Genomic DNA, 17,898 nt, shown 5'->3' on the forward strand with positions numbered 1-17,898 from the left:
GCGTGATGCTCAGGGGTGGATGTGTCTACAGAACTGCCAGCTGGAAGGAGGTGGCACGGGAACTCCCGGGTGATACTCTCGGCCTCACACCCGTGGGGATGGTGCCAAAGACGCTGCAGGGATCCCCGAGGCTGGGCAAGCTGGAGGAAGGACGAACACCCCCAGATCTAGCCAGGACCTCTCCTGGCATCGCCCTCAGCCCTGAGTTTCCTCGCCAGTCAGCAAGTAGGAGCTGGACGCTTCCCAAGCAGTAGGGCAAAAGGGAGGGGCATTGCAAGGATGACCCGGGGAGGGGTACCCAGGCCCACAAACAAAAGAAATGGGTTCTGCTCACGGTGCCCGAGGAGTGGGTGGCACGGAAAGTGGACGCTAGTCCCGCCCGGGAGATGGCCCAGGCTCCAGGCGACACGCACAGGGCGTCGCACGCGGGAGCCGGCGGGAGGGGTGGGCGCGAGCGCGCGCGGGGTCTCACGCGGAAGGGAGGCGCGGCGCGCATGCTCAATCCCACACCTCACCGGGCGGGGCGGGAGACCCGGGCTCCTAGGCGGGGGGAGGAGCGCTCGCGCAGCCGCCCCTGACAGGAGCGGGCTCGGCGGCTGCTGCAGCGCTCAGCGCCGGGGCCCTGCCGGAGCCGGGTCTAGCATGTGCCGCGGCTCCCCGGCGGCGGCGGCTCCTCTGCAGCAACGGCAGCAGCAGCGGCCGCCATGGCCAAGCCCAGCGCGGAGCTCACCCGCGAGCTGCAAGGTACGAGGCTGCGGTGGTCTCCGGGACGCCCCGTCCGGGAGCATCCCAGACCCAGTGCGTTCCTCCCCGCGGTACACCCCAGCCCCGCTGCCTCCTGCCCTCCCCGCGCCCCATGCATTCCGGCTCCAGGGCGGTCCCCTGCCCCTGCATCCTAGCTAGGGGCATCGCTGTCCCCCGAGCATCCTCCGCTGCCCGCCTCGCCTCACCCTGTCAGGACCTTCCAGTCCCAGAGCCGCCCGTCCCGATCATCGGTGACAGGTGCAGTCCCCTGGCGCTCCGTGGGGCTGACTCTCATTGATCCTAGCCCATCCCTTGGCGAGACGTCCAGTCTCCCCTCCAGAGAGTCCCCGTTTCCCCGCCGGGCGGGGCCCGGTCCGCCCCGCCGGCCCATGGGAGCTGCCCCTGGTCCTGACCGCCTCTTGGCTCAGCACCCTCCCTCCTCCCGGCACCGCCCCGGAACTGGCCCTGAAAGCCCCTCTGGCAGCCTGGCAGCTCCCAGGCCAGTGGGGCAAAGAAGGGAGTCAGGGAAGAGGGCCCGGATTGGAGCTACGACCAAGAGCAGTGTCTCTGCAGCTCGCCTCCCACAGCCCTCGTCTTAGCCTGCCCCTTCTCCCTACTCACACTCACACCTCAAGGTCTCTCCTGTTTGCATGGTTCTCAGACTCAGCCCAAACCAAGGCCTGACACCACACCCCCCACCCAGCACTACCACAACCCTCACTGGCCCCCCGCCCCAGGCAGGAGCACAGGCTAGCCCACGCAGAGATCAGGACGCTCAAGGATACTCAGAGGCATGCTGCACCATGGCAATTTCCCATACCTACACACACACATAAATACAATCATCAGATATGTGTACACACATCTTTACAGAAAATGCACCCCCACCACACACACACACATACACATATACACACTGGGATATCCGGATGGGTTCTGCTAGGAAGTGGGTATTGGGCTCATTTAAACACTAACTCTTTCTCACCCCCCACTTCCCACCCCCACCCCCACACCAAGGCTGTCTTTCACAACTACAAGCACAGCATACTCATTCACCTATCCAGTCCTACCAATGCCACACACGGGCTCCCTGGCATCTTCAGAAGGCGTGCACACATGCATAGTAAAAGGCAGACACTCACACCCAGACCACCTAGAATATAGTCAGAGGGACACCCCCACGCCCCCACACACTGACTCACTATGTATATGTCAATGGCTGCTGGAGTGCATGGGTTGGAAAAATCCTTCACACCCTCAGAAGTGTAAGACACACCCTCCCACAGACAGTGTCACTCAGCAACTGTCCCCTGACTCAGGGACATCAGGAGCCAGAGTTTTCTCCACACCCCCCTCCCTCTCTAATAGGAAGAGAAAAGCCACCCAAGAAGGAAAGCTCTCTCTGTGCTTATTTCTCCTCTCATCTGACCCCACCCCTGGAAAGCCCTGGGGAGGTAGGGGTGGCCAGGGTAAGGGGAGCTCTGAGCAGGCCCCCCACCCACCTGCAGACAGCATCAGGAGGTGCTTAAGCCAAGGGGCTGTGCTCCAACAACATCGGGTGAAGCTGGAGACGAAGCCCAAGAAGTTTGAGGATCGAGTTCTGGTGAGGGTACTGGGCTTCGGCGAGTGGGGGGAGGGGGAGCAGCTGAGGGAGTGTCATCAAGGGCAGCTGGGCTGCTGAGAGCAAGGAGCCTGGGAGGCAGGGGAGACTGGGGGTAGGGGTGGGGGGAGAGCTGAGGAGACCAAGCCTGGGGAAGGGGCAGGCTAGACTGAGTGGATGTCCAGGAGCCCAGGGTGGGGCATGAGAGAGAAGGAGGATACTGGGAGCAGAGGGCCACTGCTGACAGGGGTTGCACACAGGCTGAGGGGGGTGAAGGAGGGCAGGTGGCCTAGGGCCCAGGAGCGGCCATTTGCTGCTGATGTTCTTTTCCTCTCTCTGAAGGCCCTGACCTCCTGGCGCCTCCACCTCTTCCCCCTTAAAGTCCCAGCCAAGGTGAGTTGGGCTGAGGAGCAGAAGTACACCTGGCATACTCCCTCCGGAGCCAGGCAGCCAGGCTCTTACCTTAAGATGAGCACCCCCATGCCCCTCCCACAGGTGGAGAGCTCCTTCAATGTCCTAGAAATCCGCGCCTTCAATACGCTCAGTCAGAACCAGGTGAGGACCCCAACTTGGGCCCTACTATTGGGTCAGCAGGAGGATGGACTTGGTCCTGATGCTCCCTTTCCTCTAGATCCTAGTGGAGACAGAGCGTGGCCTGGTGAGCATGCGGCTCCCATCGGCTGAGAGTGTGGACCAGGTGACACGACATGTGAGCTCTGCCCTCTCCAAGGTCTGCCCTGGCCCTGGGTGAGTGGCAAAGGAGGAGTCTCTCAAAGGGTTACACAACAAGGAGACTTCCTCCTTCCCTCCTTCCCCTGGACCTGGGCTCCTGGAACACTGAGGGCAAGAGCCCTTATGTCCCCACTGCTGCTTCTTCCTAGGGTCCCAGAAGCTATAACAGGGGAAGAATGGAGAGTTTCTTTACACCCCTCTCTGAGATAGATTTGGTCATTTTCCAGGTGTCTAATCCGTCGTGGAAATGCTGACACCCCAGAAGGGCCCCGAGACACGTCCCCTAACTCTGAGACTTCCACATCGACCACTCACAGTGTCTGTGGTGAGCAGGGGCAAACTTGGCGGAAGTGGGGCCTAAACTACCCTGCCCTTGTCCAGAGTCCTTTGTGTATGGGGCTGTGTCTGCCCTGAGGACTCCATAGCTCCTAGACCTCAGAGGTTCATGGTATAGCAGGAACCCAGGACATGGGCCACATAAAATGACCTTGACCTTTCCTTGAACTCTAAGCCTATTCTCCACACCCTTACTCCTCATGGAACCAGCTCACATCCTGCCCCACAGGTGGCTTCTCCGAGACCTATGCTGCCCTGTGTGACTACAACGGACTGCACTGCCGTGAGGAGGTGCAATGGGTACGTTGGGCAGGGACCCAGCAGGTGGGCAGGTGGGACCCAGAGGGAGGGGGCGGGGGAGGAGGGGAGCAGGTGTGAGCCAGTTCCACCTCTCCAAGGATGTGGACACCATCTATCATGCCGAGGATAACCGGGAGTTCAATCTTTTGGATTTCAGCCACTTGGAAAGCCGGTAAGCAGATGAAGCAGAGACTCAATCCCCCCATTCCAGCCTCAGCCTCCAGGCTCCCTCTTCTGATCCTACCTACAGCCCCAACTCTATCTCCCCAACCCCACCCCCCTTTGCCTTCTACCCATCTAGACTTTCCCCAGTCCATCACCCCATCCTTAAACTCTTCTTTCCTGCCCCAACCACCAGCTCACCACTTTCCTGGCCCTTCAATCTCCCCACAGAGACTTGGCCCTAATGGTGGCAGCCCTGGCCTACAACCAGTGGTTCACCAAACTCTACTGCAAGGATCTGCGGCTGGTAGGGACTACGAGGGGTGGGAGGAGGGGCTGGAGAGTAGTGCCCTCTCTGGCTCCTGGTCACAAAACCTCCTCTGTCCTCAGGGCTCTGAAGTGTTAGAACAGGTGCTACATACCCTGAGCAAGTCGGGGAGCCTCGAAGAGCTGGTGCTGGACAATGCCGGGCTTAAGACGTGAGGCCAGCCTCCTCCCTGGGCAGTGGTGCCCCAGTGATGTAGCCTTAGGGTCCCAGAACGTCAGAGCATGATACGGGTCCCCAAGCTATCTCCTCCAGCTCTTTACTTTACAGAAAAAAAGACTAAGGCCCAACAAGGGCACAAAGCAGGTCATTGGTCAAGCTGGGACTCAGACCTAAGTCTCCTGGCCCCCCAGCTCCATGGCCTCTCCCAGTATGCTCCATGCCCTATCCTCTTCCATCAACTACCCAATGGGGTGGACTGCTCTAATCTCAAGGACCCAAAGCTAGGCTTTGTTTCGGCACAACTTCCCAGGTACTTCATAGTGATGACAAGCTCCCTGGCAGGCCCCAAGCCCATCCCCACCTATGGAGGCCTCTGACCTTTGCAGCCCCAACCAGGCAGGCAGGTGGAGGAAGAGGGGAAGTCCGGGGCTGGGACAAACAAATCCTTCCTCCCCTTCCCTGAAGGGACTTTGTCCAGAAGCTGGCCGGGGTGTTTGGGGAGAACGGGAGCTGTGTGCTGCATGCCCTCACTCTGTCCCACAACCCCATCGAGGACAAGGGTGAGCCCCAGCCCTGAATCCTACCCCCACCACAATATAGACCCCTGCCCTAGCCCAGAGCCCAACCTGGGGCCGAACAGGGACTCTCCAGCCTGATGCCAGCCCTTGCCCCAATACTGCTGTCCTTGACCCCAGGCCTGTACCCCCTTCAAGCCCCCACTCTGACTCTGCACCACCTATGCCCACTGCCCAGCCTCTCACTGGGCCCATTTCTCTGTCTACTCCCAGGTTTCCTCAGTCTGAGTCAGCAGCTCCTCTGCTTCCCCACTGGCCTCACCAAACTGTGCCTGGCCAAGACTGCCATTTCCCCTCGAGGTACTTGCACCAGGACCCCTGACCTCTGACCTATAACCTCCTCCAGCACCCTCTGGATCCTCAAGTCCCAGAGGTGTACCTACCCATTCACACAGCATCCTGGGGATCTGAGGAAGGGAAAGGAGACACACTTGGGGGCTGGGGGGAAGAGTTGTGTGGAAGGGGAAGAGGTGGGAATGGGGGCCAACCCAGCCCAGTGCCCGCTGTGCTCAGGGCTCCAGGCACTGGGCCAGACCTTCGGGGCCAACCCAGCCTTTGCCAGCTCCCTTCGATACCTGGACCTGAGCAAGAACCCTGGGCTGCTCGCCACAGATGAGGCCAATGTGAGTCCGTGGAACCTAGCTCAAGCCCCACAGAAGCACACTCAGGTTTCAGGACCAGGGAGTCTCTGCCCTATAGCTTGGGGGTGGTGGGGCTCTATCACCTCTTCCCTGGCAGCCCCTCTGTCCTTGTTCCCAGGCCCTCTACAGTTTCCTGGCCCAGCCTAATGCTCTGGTGCACCTGGACCTGGCAGGAACCGACTGCGCCATTGACTTGGTGAGGGGTCGGTGATGGGAGAACCAGCCTGAAGTGATTTAGGGAGGCCAGGGTGGCCCCTGTCTCATCGCCCCTGCCTTGAGTGGACAGAGCTGGAAGGATGACTCCAAGTTCAGCTGAATTATAAAGCAAAGCCCACAGCTCACACCTGTGGGGCACGCTATCCCGGTCACTGCCCAAGGTTGTTCTGGCTGTCCCTAAAAGCCAGCCCTCCCTCCATTCCCCAGCTGTGCTCCTGGCTGAATCCACCAAGAGGAAAGGATTCTTCCCCTGACTTGAACAAGGCACCTTATGAGCCCCTAATGGCTCGCTTTGGCTTTACACATTCACTGCCTGTGAGCCTCTCCGCCACCCCTGGGGGTCAAGCAGGGAGTAGACCCACTTTCCACAGAGTGGAAACTGAGGCATTAAGAGGTGAGGTGGGCATTCATAGAAGGAATCACACTGACTGCCAAGGGTGAAGAGCCAGGACTTTGATGGGGAGGGAGGAATCCTTGCCAGCCCCTCCCAGCCCATGTGAGACCCACCATGTCTTTCCCCACAGCTTCTGGGAGCCCTGCTCCATGGCTGCTGCTCCCACCTAACCTACCTCAACCTGGCGCGCAACAGCTGCTCCCACAGGTGGGAGCACAAAGGGCACAAGGAGGGATGGGGTGAGCCATGGGCATCCCCCTCCCTTGCTGACCCCGGGAGTCTCTGCAGGAAGGGCCGAGAGGCCCCGCCGGCCTTCAAGCAGTTCTTCAGCAGCGCCTACACACTGAGCCACGTCAACCTGTCGGCCACGAGGCTGCCCCTGGAGGCCCTCAGGTCGGGTGGGTGCAGGGTTGGGGGGCGTCCAAGAGGGAACCATGAGAGAAGAGGGTGAGGGGTAGAGGTGGGCCTGCTGACCTTCCTCCCACAGGGCACTGCTCCAGGGCCTCTCCCTCAACAGTCACCTCAGTGATCTGCACCTGGACCTCAGCAGCTGTGAGGTGAGCCCTTGGTCACCTAACGCCCACTGCCAGTCCCCCACCCGGTCGCCTCACTGTTCATTTCTCCAATCTTCATCAAACCCTGGCTCCATCTTACCTCTGTGCTGCACCTCTGTGACCCCCAGACCCGACCAAACCTCCACTTTCCCTTCTCAGTGTGTCATCTGTGTCCCTCTTTTCCAGAGGTCATTTTCAGTCTCCAGTATGCCCCCTGAAAGCTTTGGGGTGGGAGATACCAGACTTTCCCACCAGAGGGCAGGAGCGAGCTATCTCCGGAGCAGCAGTCTGGAGATATTTCTAGCTAAAAGGAGGAAGGGAGAGAGCCCTAGGAAAGGATCTGGTGGAGAAGGGGCCTCCTGATTTTACACCTGAGACCTAGCATGGCCATGAGTCCTGGTGTGACTACTCTAATCTCTAAGCATTAAAGGTGTCCCCACCCCTGCCTTCCCCACCCCACCCTCACTGTGTCCCTGCAGCTCCGCTCAGCAGGAGCCCAGGCTTTGCAGGAGCAGCTGGGGGCTGTCACCTGTGTGGGCAGCCTGGATCTGTCAGACAATGGTAAGTAGGGACACTTCCGTTCCTGGGGACCAATGGGGCCAGGGACCTGGAGCACGGCCCCCTCACCCCCTGCCGCCCTCAGGCCTCAAAGCCAGACCTCTCCCATCTATTGGCCAGGGTTCGACTCGGACCTCCTGACACTGGTGCCCGCACTTGGCAAGAACAAGTCCCTCAAGCACCTGTTCCTGGGCAAGAACTTCAATGTCAAGGCCAAGTGAGGTCCCCTCCCCATACCCACAGACCTCACTCCATCATCCACCTATCCTTTTGGCTCACTGTGTTACCTCTGGCCCCTCCCTGCTCAAATCACCTCCTGCTCCTCCAGTAGCATGACCCCAACCCCTCTCCTCCTGCTCTGAGCCCTGACTCCCCACAGGACCCTGGAGGAGATCCTCCACAAGCTGGTGCAACTGATCCAAGAAGAGGACTGTGTGAGTGACTGGGCTTGGGAAGGGATCCACAGTGACAGGGGCTGCGGGGACTGGGCTCAACCCCACTCTTGCCCACATAGTCCCTGCAGTCACTGTCAGTGGCGGACTCAAGGCTGAAGCTCCGCACCAGCATCCTCATCAATGCCCTGGGCAGCAACACCTGCCTGGCTAAGGTGGATCTGAGTGGCAATGGCATGGAGGACATCGGGGCCAAGATGCTGTCTAAGGCCCTGCAGATAAACTCCTCCCTCAGGTATGGTGCACACCTCTATCTCTGACCTGGAGTCCCAGTATGCCCCCTCCACACACACACACACACACACACACACACACACACGAGCGCGCGCGCGCGCGCCCTGCTTGCTGTGTTGCTCTGTAGCCCAGCTTCCAGAACACCTTCAGGCCCAGAACCATCTTGGAGTCAGCCTCATTACCCAGGAAAGGAGGGAGGACTCCAGAAGGGGGTGCATGCCTACCCCTAAAAAGGACCCAGAGGGAGGGGTAACCAGCTACTGTTCACTGTCTCCCTAGAACCATCCTATGGGATCGAAACAACACATCTGCCCTGGGCTTTCTGGACATTGCAAGGGCCCTGGAGAGGTGAGTGGACCAGAGCTCTGCCCTGACCCCAGCCCCAGCCTCCCTGGGCCTGGACCAAGCCTGCTACATTAGCCCCACCCTGGTTCACTCAACTTGTTTGCAGAGATATGTTAGGAAAGGCCCGGGTGACGGAAATGGTTAGCAAGGAGAGTATGGAGAGCAAGGGCCTCTCCCCACCTTTCCCTAACCCAGCTGTGTCACTGTGCCTTACAGCAACCACACACTGCGCTTCATGTCCTTCCCCGTGAGTGACATCTCCCAAGCCTACCGCAGCGCCCCGGAGCGCACCGAGGATGTCTGGCAGAAGGTAGAGGCCTCGGCAGGGTGGAACAGCAAGGGGCAGGGGCCAGCCCACATCCCAGGCCCTGACCCCTCCCACCCCATCGTCTCCAGATCCAGTGGTGCTTGGTGAGGAACAATCACTCCCAGACATGCCCTCAGGAGCAGGCTTTCAGGCTGCAGCAGGGCCTGGTGACCAGCAGCGCCGAGCAAGTAAACGTTTCCCTCTGGGACATGTGGGGCATGCATGGGGCACACAGGGTTCAGGTGTGATGTGATAGAGGGTGCACACGCGAGGGTGGGGGCATGAAAGAGGCATTTTGTGGTGTCCACAACTGGACTGAATGCATGGGAGAGCAAAAGACGGGACATTCAGAGTATGGCTTAAACATGAGAGAACGTGTGGGGGGCCCCAGACCAGGAGTCCCTGGGACCACAGGAACTCCCCTGAATATTCATGGGCATCCCAAGAAGAGAGAACAGGCCATCCAGAGACACCACTACTACCCCATCAGTGCCAGCACCAGGAGCACTGCCCAAGGGGACCCAGAAATGGGGTGCCTGGGGTCCCACCTGGGAAGATGAGGGTGCAAGGATCCCCCCCGCTGACACTTCTGCCGGCTGTGCTCCAGATGCTGCAGCGGCTGTGTGGCCGGGTGCAGGAGGAGGTTCGGGCCCTGAGGCTGTGCCCCCTGGAGCCTGTGCAGGATGAGCTGCTTTATGCTCGGGACCTGATCAAGGACGCCAAAAACTCACGGGCGGTGAGCCCTCCGCAGCCCCACCCTCCTTCGCAGTCCGAGAGCCCAGGAAGGCCGGCCACACTACCCCAGGAGTATCCGCGCCCTGACCCATGCATCTGTCCTCCCAGCCCAGGGCCCCCAGGACCTGGTCAGGCCCGATTCTGACCTTCTGATGATAACCCTTTCCTTCTGCAGCTGTTTCCCAGCCTCTATGAGCTGGGCCATGTGCTGGCCAATGACGGGCCTGTACGGCAGAGGCTGGAGTCAGTTGCCAGTGAGGTGTCCAAGGCTGTGGACAAGGAACTGCAGGCAAGTCCTGAGGGAAGAAGCCCAGTGTTGACCAAGGCTCAAAGCTGAGGGCTGAGGTCAGCATGAGGAAATTCCTGGGGACAGGAAGGAAAGGCAGAGTTGAAGCCATCCACACTCCCAATGTTTCTGGCTTTGCTAGAAAACAGGGCTTGGATTTTTTCTGCTAGCTTCCACGTTGACCCCTGAACTCTGACCTCTCCCCTGTCCATATGGCAGGATGGAAGGAACACTTACCAGGATGTGGGGAAGCCTGAATGTCCCAGGCTCTGCTGGTAACCAGCCCCAGAACGTTGGTGGGCCCCTCAGTCTCACCATGGGGGGCTGGAATAGACAGGCTAGAGTCTCTTCCAGTGTGGTGCCAGCCCTGACCCTGCCCCCGCCCCCCCCCCCCCCCCGGGCTCTGGCCTCCCCTCCTCCCATACTAGGTGATCCTGGAGTCGATGGTCAGCCTTACGCAGGAGTTATGTCCTGTGGCCATGCGAGTGGCTGAGGGGCACAACAAGATGCTGAGCAATGTGGCTGAGCGCGTCACTGTGCCCCGGAACTTCATCCGAGGGGCGCTGCTGGAGCAGGCAGGACAGGACATTCAGAACAAGCTGGAGTGAGAAGTGGAGGGGGTTGGCACTGGGAAGGGGCTGGATTTGTCCCAGAGCACTTAGGAACCTGGGGCCCAGCTACAGCAATGAATAATGAATGGCATAATCTCCATTACAAGGGATAAATCTTTAACTAACTGCAACCTTGCTATTTAGGGTCTAACTGGTCTTTGCCCTAGAAATCTAAGTGCTGAGCCTGGGTTTAGGAGCCTGGCAGTGCACATGTAGGTGTACACACACACTCAGCCACACACATCCACCAAGAATGGCCTCCCAGAAACAAAGCACAGTCTCCTCGGAGGCATGGACAAAATCGATGTGAGTAGGGGTGCCTGGACTATGCTCTGCCCTCACTCAGTTCTCGTGTTCCCCTCCAGCACTCTCTCATCCTAGGTGCCACTGCTCACCAAAGCAAAGGAATATTATCACTCATATCCATGAAGTGGCCAGCTCAAGAAGAGCCAGTTTCTGGGCTTCCAGCAGAGACCAGCAGGGTTCACTCAGCACCCCAATTTACCCAGCTCTGTTCCACTGGAACTCCAGGAGCCTGGCCCAGAGCCCCTTTGCTCTTTCTCCTCAATTCCTCTTGCCCACTCTCCCGATCTACACACACCTATGCGGGGTGTCAGTGGGTGGGACAGAGCATGCCTTTATGGAGACACAAGGGAGACCTAAGGTGCCTCCATGGATGTCCAGGCCAGCTGCCCACTCCCTTAGGCATCTGGGGAAAGGCTTAGGGGCCAGGGAGCAGGATGACTGAGTAGTCCCACCTGTGCCCACAGTGAAGTAAAGCTCTCAGTCGTCACCTACTTGACCAACTCCATAGTGGACGAGATCCTGCAGGAGCTGTACCACTCCCACAAGAGCCTGGTAAGGCTTCTGAACCCCAGCCAGGCTCAGGCACACTCTCCACCCCACATCATCCCATCTCCCCCAACCAACCATCCCCCAAAGCCCCGGAAGGTGAGCAGCTTCCTTGGGAACCTGTTCACATCTGTCCTTCCCCAGGCCCGGCACCTGGCCCAGCTAAAGACCCTATCAGATCCACCATCGGGGCCAGGCCAAGGGCAGGATCCGTCCTCCCGGGGCCGAGGCCGGAACCATGACCATGAGGAGACCACAGATGATGAACTTGGGACCAACATCGTGAGTGCCCCAACCCCCACTCCCCACCTTAAACTAGGTCCTGACCCTGAACCTGCAAAACACTGTCCCCTTCCATTTCTCTGGACTCCACTTTCTCCTGACACTGGGCCTGGTCTCATCCCCCAGCCCCAATCCAGCCCAGCTTCTTCCCTTGTCCCAGTACCTCAGCCACCCAAAGAAAGTGAGGCAGGAGGGGCTCTAAAGAGAAGGCTTTATGAGGAATAAGAGGCTTCAGATGAGGCTCCTGGGACTTGCAACTTGGCTCCACCATTGGTTTCCATTTCTGCAGGACACCATGGCCATCAAAAAGCAGAAACGCTGCCGCAAGATCCGGCCAGTGTCCGCCTTCATTAGTGAGTCCCCAGCCTCAATTCTAATGTCCTCCAGGTCCCTACACCCTTCCCAGGCTCTGGTCCCTTTCTTTTTAATTGTCTTTCCAGCCTGCTTTCTCCCTGTGCCTCTTGCTACTCCCTCTAATGCTGCTGTGCCCACAGGTGGGAGCCCTCAGGACATGGAAAGCCAGCTGGGGAGCCTGGGGATCCCGCCTGGCTGGTTCTCAGGACTCGGAAGCAGCCAGCCCACAGGCGGTGGCTCCTGGGAGGGTCTATCCGAGCTGCCCACTCATGGCTATAAACTAAGGCATCAAACACAAGGCAGGCCTCGGCCCCCCAGGACCACACCTCCAGGACCTGGTCGGCCCAGTGTGAGTCCATAAGTCCTTGCAAAAGGACCAATACCACTTAGCAATGCCAGAGCCAGGGGTTCTAGCCTTAGGACCAAAATGCCAGAGACATCAGCCTTGGGGGATCAGGCAGGGGCCCAGGCAGGCCACTGAAAAGAGGATGGGATTAGCCAGTTTTCCCAGATAGGAAATCTGTCTGCCAGTCAGTGGCAGTTCCCATTTGGGTGAGGGATACAGCCAAGAGCCACCATGCCTAGGAAATGCCCAGGCAGACTAAAGTCTAAATTTTCATGGGGCCAACAAGAGGCAAGTCCAAGTCCAAAGGGGAAGGCCCTGAGTGAATGGAGAGAGTAGGGAGGACTTCCTGTTCCAGATGAGATACCCTACAGGACTTTCCTCCCAGCAGGTGCCAATAACTGGGACACGACAGGAGAATGGGATGGCCACCCGCCTGGATGAGGGGCTGGAGGATTTTTTCAGCCGAAGGGTCATGGATGAAAGCTCCAGGTGTGGCACCTAGGCACAGTCCCATTTTCTGCAGGCCCAGAGGCCCTGAAGGGCTCCTTCCCAGCAGTCATGGAGGTCTCTCCAATGGCAGTGTCCCAAAGCCAGTCTCTGTGAAACATTTCCCCCATGTTCTCATCCTTCCCCACTCAGCCCTTAACTCCCGTGTTCTCTGACTTTCCTCAGGACAGCTGGGAAGCATGGGGCCAGGGTGAACCACCACAGTGGGATGGTGGGAGGGATGGGGTCGCAACAGGCCCTGGGATGGGATGACAGTGGTAAGAGCCCTGGAGGGTATATTCTCTGTCACAGTCTTGCAGACTCCCCAGCACCTGTCCAGAAGAAACGGAGTCACTGGGAGAAGCTGAGAGAAGGATGGGGGGATGGGGGTGCCTGGGAGGAAGGAGTTGCTGGGGAGACAGAGGGAAGGAGACTGCTGGAGGATGACAGAGAAGGTGAGGAAGCTTTGTCTCCTGAGACCTAAGTGGAAAGGGTTACAGGGCAGCAGGAGAGACTGGATGAAAGGAAAGTTGGAGGCTTATTAGACCCAGGGCTAGACTAACACTAGCACCAGCCTGCGCCCTGAGTGACCTCCACATCTGGCATTTTGCATCTGCCTGCGACTTTGTCAGTAACTCACCCCAACTCTGCTCAGCTACCCCCGGACTCTGCGGACCCTGCGGCCAGGCCTCTCAGAGCCGCCGCTGCCTCCACTCCAGAAGAAGAGACGCAGAGGCCTGTTTCACTTTCGCCGGCCCCGGAGCTTCAAGGGGGATAGGGGGCCAGGGTCCCCCACCACTGGGCTCCTCCTCCCTCCGCCCCCACCCCCACCCCCAACTCAGGAGAGCCCCCCAAGCCCAGATCCCCCCAGCCTTGGCAATAATTCCTCCCCCTGTTGGAGCCCAGAGGAGGAGAGCGGCCCCCTCCCTGGATTTGGGGGGAGCCGGGGGCCTTCCTTCCGCAGGAAGATGGTAAGTGAGGTGAGGTGCTGTATCCTCCCCGGTTGCTGTTCCACACATAGCCCACCCACTTACCCTGTCCCAGGCAGTTAATGGGAAAATGACAGGACTCGAGGTTCTGAGGAACTTTGGTCTTCCCAATGGCCCCACTCCTTGAGTGATCTAAGCCTGGTGACCCAGAGCATGCTGGGAGTGCTGCATGCAAAGAAGGACAGAGGAAGGACTCCTCAGAGGAGGGGTGAAGGGTCAGAGGGTTGCGGCAGGGCAGTCCCAGGGCTGGGGTCTCAGAGGGGTAGGGGCCCTCTCTCACTCCCTTGCAGCCTATGGAGCCCCTTCTCCATCAGGAACTGCTTATAAACCCACGGCCTTGTTCCAGGGCACTGAGGGGGCGGAGCCAGGGGAGGGGGGCCTGGCCCCTGGGACGGCACAGCAGCCAAGGGTCCATGGTGTTGCCCTTCCTGGGTTGGGAAGAGCCAAGGGTTGGAGCTTCGACGGGAAACGAGAGGTGAGGGGAGCCCAGGCACCCAAGTGTTTCTATGGATCCCTGTCTGCCTCCCTTCTGTGCCCTGTCCCTGCTCGGGCCAGTGGAGAGAGTGATTCTGTGGTGTTAGAAGGTGTTAGCTGCAAGTCTGCTCATTCCACACACTCACCTGCTGTGAAAGGCTGAGGAGGTCATTTAGCCTCCCGGAGCCTCTACCTCCCTGGAAAATGGGCAGTTGTAAAAATACTTACCTCTAGAGTTCTGTTTCTGAAAGTTTGGTGACTAGATTACCATATTTATGACTGATTTTTCCCTTCCCCACATACCACCTGGATTATTATTCACATATTTTTATTTAAATCAACTCACCCTTTTAACTTAGTCTGGTCCTAAGCATTATCATTTTTTAAATCATGGACTTATTGTACTAGTCATGTTTTTTTTTTTTCTACCACACATAAAATAAACACATAACTGCTAAAATAACAACATGCTCATTCGTGTAAGCCGTTTCTTACACCCCCTAGGGTGGTAGGGGTGTGACTTTTGGGGGATAAGGGTCCAAGTGTCCAGGGACTAATGCCATGAGAATGGCGTGAGATGCTAGAGCAGAAGCCCCTTGTTAACTGCAGTCTCCATGTAGAGGGGACTTTTCTTATGACCTGACTCAGCTATCCTTTCAGGGTACAGGCCCAGACCTGGAGGGCAGTGTCCAGGCTTGGCAGAAACGGCGCTCTTCAGACGATGCAGGTGAGACAGTCCCCCTCACTTCCTTCCCTTGACCCCTCTCTCAGGGGCCCCTTCTAATTCGCCTTTCCCCTTCCCCCTTTCTCATCTCCTCCCTGCACCCCAGGGCCGGGAGCCTGGAAGCCCCCACCACCACCCCAAAGCACCAAGCCAAGCTTCAGCGCCATGCGCCGAGCAGAGGCCACGTGGCACATAGGTATGGAACGCCTCTTCTCAGGTAGCAGCACTGAAGGCCCAGGGTGTGTCCAAAGAACCAGAAGCCACAGCCCCCATGTTGGGGAATTTACAGCCAAGGTGGGGCAGTCAGGAAGTCACCACAGTAAAAATGTTTTGAGGATATTTACAAAGCCTCATCCAAAGGAAAGGAACAACCCAATGCAAAGAAAGATCTTACAGAACAAAAGTGGCTTTGCCAGGATTAGCAGAAAGGAAGAACACTTTGTGGATGGTTCCAGGGAATTCCGTAGAGCAGGGGCCACCTCTGGCCACCGTCAGCAGAGTGGCACCTCTATAAAGAAGGTCTCTCTCTGCACCTCAGCTGGGAAAGAGGGTGAGCAAGTACCAGCCATGCCAGACCCACCTCGAACATTCCAGTCTCCTCCAAAAGTAGCTCGCCAAGCCATCCACAGTTCACTCAGAAATGTGCCACAAGAAAAGGGCAAGAGCCATGCCTTGGGGGTCAGAAACCCTGGGTGTTGGTCCCGGTTCAACCACCACCAGCAGTGTTGACCTTAAGCAAGTCATTTACCTTCTGGCTTCAGAACTCTGGAGGAGTAAATGAATTGTGGTAGGATGCTTTCTTTCTGCTGGGATCAGAGCACTTAAGGAGCCTCTAAAGGAAAGCTGGTCAGCTCGGCATCAACTCACTTGCCCACAGGCCTAGAACACAACACTCCGACAACACTGACGTGGACAAATCTCCCCATAGAGGCAGACACTTACTCACCTGCTCCCTCCCATCCCAAGGCTGGGGCACAAGGGCATGGTGCAGAGTCCGTGCCCCTGGCCAATCCTCCAAGGCCATCCCAACACTGAAGGCATCTTTGCTGATCATCCCATCCCACTCACAGACTAGTTAAAACACCTAAAGCGAGGCTCCATCCTTCATTTAGGAAAGCACAATAGTCAGATGCTCCACTGGGCACACACCTACCACCAGCACCCTCCAGGTCCCTCTTACTCACACCTCACAGATACACACACAGACAACACCTTCCAGGTAGTGCACCCTCAGGCTCAGATTGCATGAAGCCACAGAGGCAGCGGTGGGAGGGTGCCAGGGCATCTCTCCCCAAGGCTCTCACCATCTAAATCAGACTGGCAGAGTCCTGGGAATGCCAGGCTGCAGCCTTGGCAGGGCCTCGGGGCACTGCGGCCTTGGATGGGCAGCCATGCCTGTGGACCCAGCAGTCCCTGTACCCTGGCTCTGCCCCAGCAGGCATGGGCTCAAGCCCTGCCCTTCAAGAGGAACAGCCACACCAGGGCCCCCTCCAAAGGTGATGGGCTCAGGACAATGCTGGAGACCATACCAAGGAGACAGAAACACTTAGAGCAGAAGGGGACATCCAGGGCAGAGGCAGAGGAGCAAATGGGCTTGGAGGGGAGAAGTCCTGGCCTCCAGGGCTTCATAAGGAAGAAGGTCAGGGAGAGCTATGCAAGAATGCCATTTCCTACAGCTTCTCCTCTCTTCCCATCCCCCAGCTGAGGAGAGTGCCCCCAACCACAGCTGCCAGAGCCCCAGCCCAGCCTCTCAGGACGGGGAGGAGGAAAAGGAGGGGGCCCAATTCCCAGAGAGGACCATTCCCACTAGGAATGCCAAGGTGAGGGCCGGCAAGGCGGAGGGGAAGGGCCCTTGGATGAGGCGAAGGGACTAATTGACCCAGTCTTTTCCTTCTTTTGCCAGCTGCAGGACCCCCCTTTAGCTTCACGGCCCCCCAAGCCAGTGGCTGTGCCCCGGGGCCGCCGGCCCCCCCAGGAGCCAGGGGGCAGGGAGGAGGCTGAGGCTGGGGGTGCAGTCCTAGGAATGAACAAACCCCGGCTGAGGCTGGGCTCACAGCAGGATCAAGAGGAGACCGAGGTCCAAGGTCTACCACCTGGCTCGGGGCGGGGTGCTTGGGGCGCCTCTGGGACCTCATTGCCCACCTCAGGACCCCTCCCGGGCTTGGAATGAGTCACAGCTTGGATGAGCACCCAGCCTATGAGCCCTACTCATGTGCCAGGCCCACCTTGACTGTCATTTCAGGGCCCCCAGATCCAGGCCGCCGGACTGCCCCCCTGAAGCCCAAGAGGACGCGGCGGGCACAGTCCTGTGACAAGCTGGATCCTGACAGAAGGCAGCCCCCTGACCCCACAGGTGCCAGTGGGGTGGGCAAAAGGGCAGTCCCCCTCTGCCAGATACGATATAGCCCACACCGAGAGGCTGGCTCTCCCTGCCTAGGAAACAGGACTCCCTGGATTTGTCCCCAGCAGGAACCAGTGAGCCAGGAACAGACTGACAGCCGCTACAGCACCCTGCCCAGCCCTCCTCTCAACATGTGCCTCACAAGGACTCAGACCCCCACCCACCCCCCACACCTCCAGGCCCCTCTGCCAGCCCATCCCCCAGGGGCAGGATGGCAGGATGAGGCCTGGGGACAGGAGGTGGGGGACAGGATGGGAGAGAGCAACCTGGAGAGAGGGAGGCAGAGCTTGGGGCAGGGCCGTCTCCTCTCCTGGAAGGGCAGATCTGTCCCTCTATCCCCAGGGACTCTCTCCCTCCTTGTATAGAATTAAAAAAAACAAAATCACTGCCTGCTTTGTCTCTGCTGTCTTCCCCATTCACTGCCACCACCCCCCACCATCTGCTCCCCCTCAGTGCTCAGCCACAGTGGGGAAAAGTAGGGAATACTCCACAGGGATGAGAATGGAGCTCTGACAGGAGAGAGATGGGCCCAAGACGTGCTAAGTGGGAGGGGACTGAAAAGTCCCTAAGTGTGGGGTGGGGGAGTGTATGTGCAGGATCTGGGCCTAGCTGGCTGAAGGAGAGACCAAAATGACACAAATTAGCACCAGTGTGTGTCCAGCTCTGGGGCATGTGGTGGGATTGGAAGGTCCCGGTGTTCAAGAGAAGGTTGGGGGGCAGC

At 58.6% G+C, this 17,898-nt stretch overlaps 1 protein-coding gene across 1 annotated transcript; it reads left to right on the plus strand.

Moving 5' to 3' along the window:
• Window positions 1-691: 691 nt before the first annotated feature.
• Window positions 692-17,336, plus strand: CARMIL3 (capping protein regulator and myosin 1 linker 3). The gene is made up of 40 exons (XM_042942784.1): window positions 692-744; window positions 2,253-2,347; window positions 2,687-2,737; window positions 2,840-2,899; window positions 2,976-3,091; window positions 3,304-3,401; window positions 3,642-3,712; window positions 3,811-3,884; window positions 4,106-4,181; window positions 4,265-4,353; window positions 4,827-4,921; window positions 5,150-5,236; window positions 5,450-5,559; window positions 5,696-5,773; window positions 6,318-6,394; window positions 6,476-6,580; window positions 6,675-6,744; window positions 7,221-7,302; window positions 7,420-7,516; window positions 7,679-7,733; window positions 7,814-7,986; window positions 8,265-8,333; window positions 8,547-8,640; window positions 8,727-8,825; window positions 9,245-9,373; window positions 9,548-9,661; window positions 10,087-10,262; window positions 11,040-11,127; window positions 11,266-11,403; window positions 11,693-11,756; window positions 11,898-12,106; window positions 12,492-12,592; window positions 13,245-13,560; window positions 13,925-14,053; window positions 14,713-14,779; window positions 14,883-14,972; window positions 16,478-16,596; window positions 16,680-16,860; window positions 17,019-17,129; window positions 17,246-17,336. The coding sequence occupies exons 1-40, from the start codon at window positions 705-707 to the stop codon at window positions 17,269-17,271; spliced, it is 4,119 nt and encodes a 1,372-aa protein (XP_042798718.1). The 5' UTR covers window positions 692-704; the 3' UTR covers window positions 17,272-17,336.
• Window positions 17,337-17,898: the final 562 nt, after the last annotated feature.

The sequence above is a fragment of the Panthera leo genome, chromosome B3 (genome assembly GCF_018350215.1).
Source record: "Panthera leo isolate Ple1 chromosome B3, P.leo_Ple1_pat1.1, whole genome shotgun sequence".
Lineage (NCBI taxonomy): Eukaryota > Metazoa > Chordata > Mammalia > Carnivora > Felidae > Panthera > Panthera leo.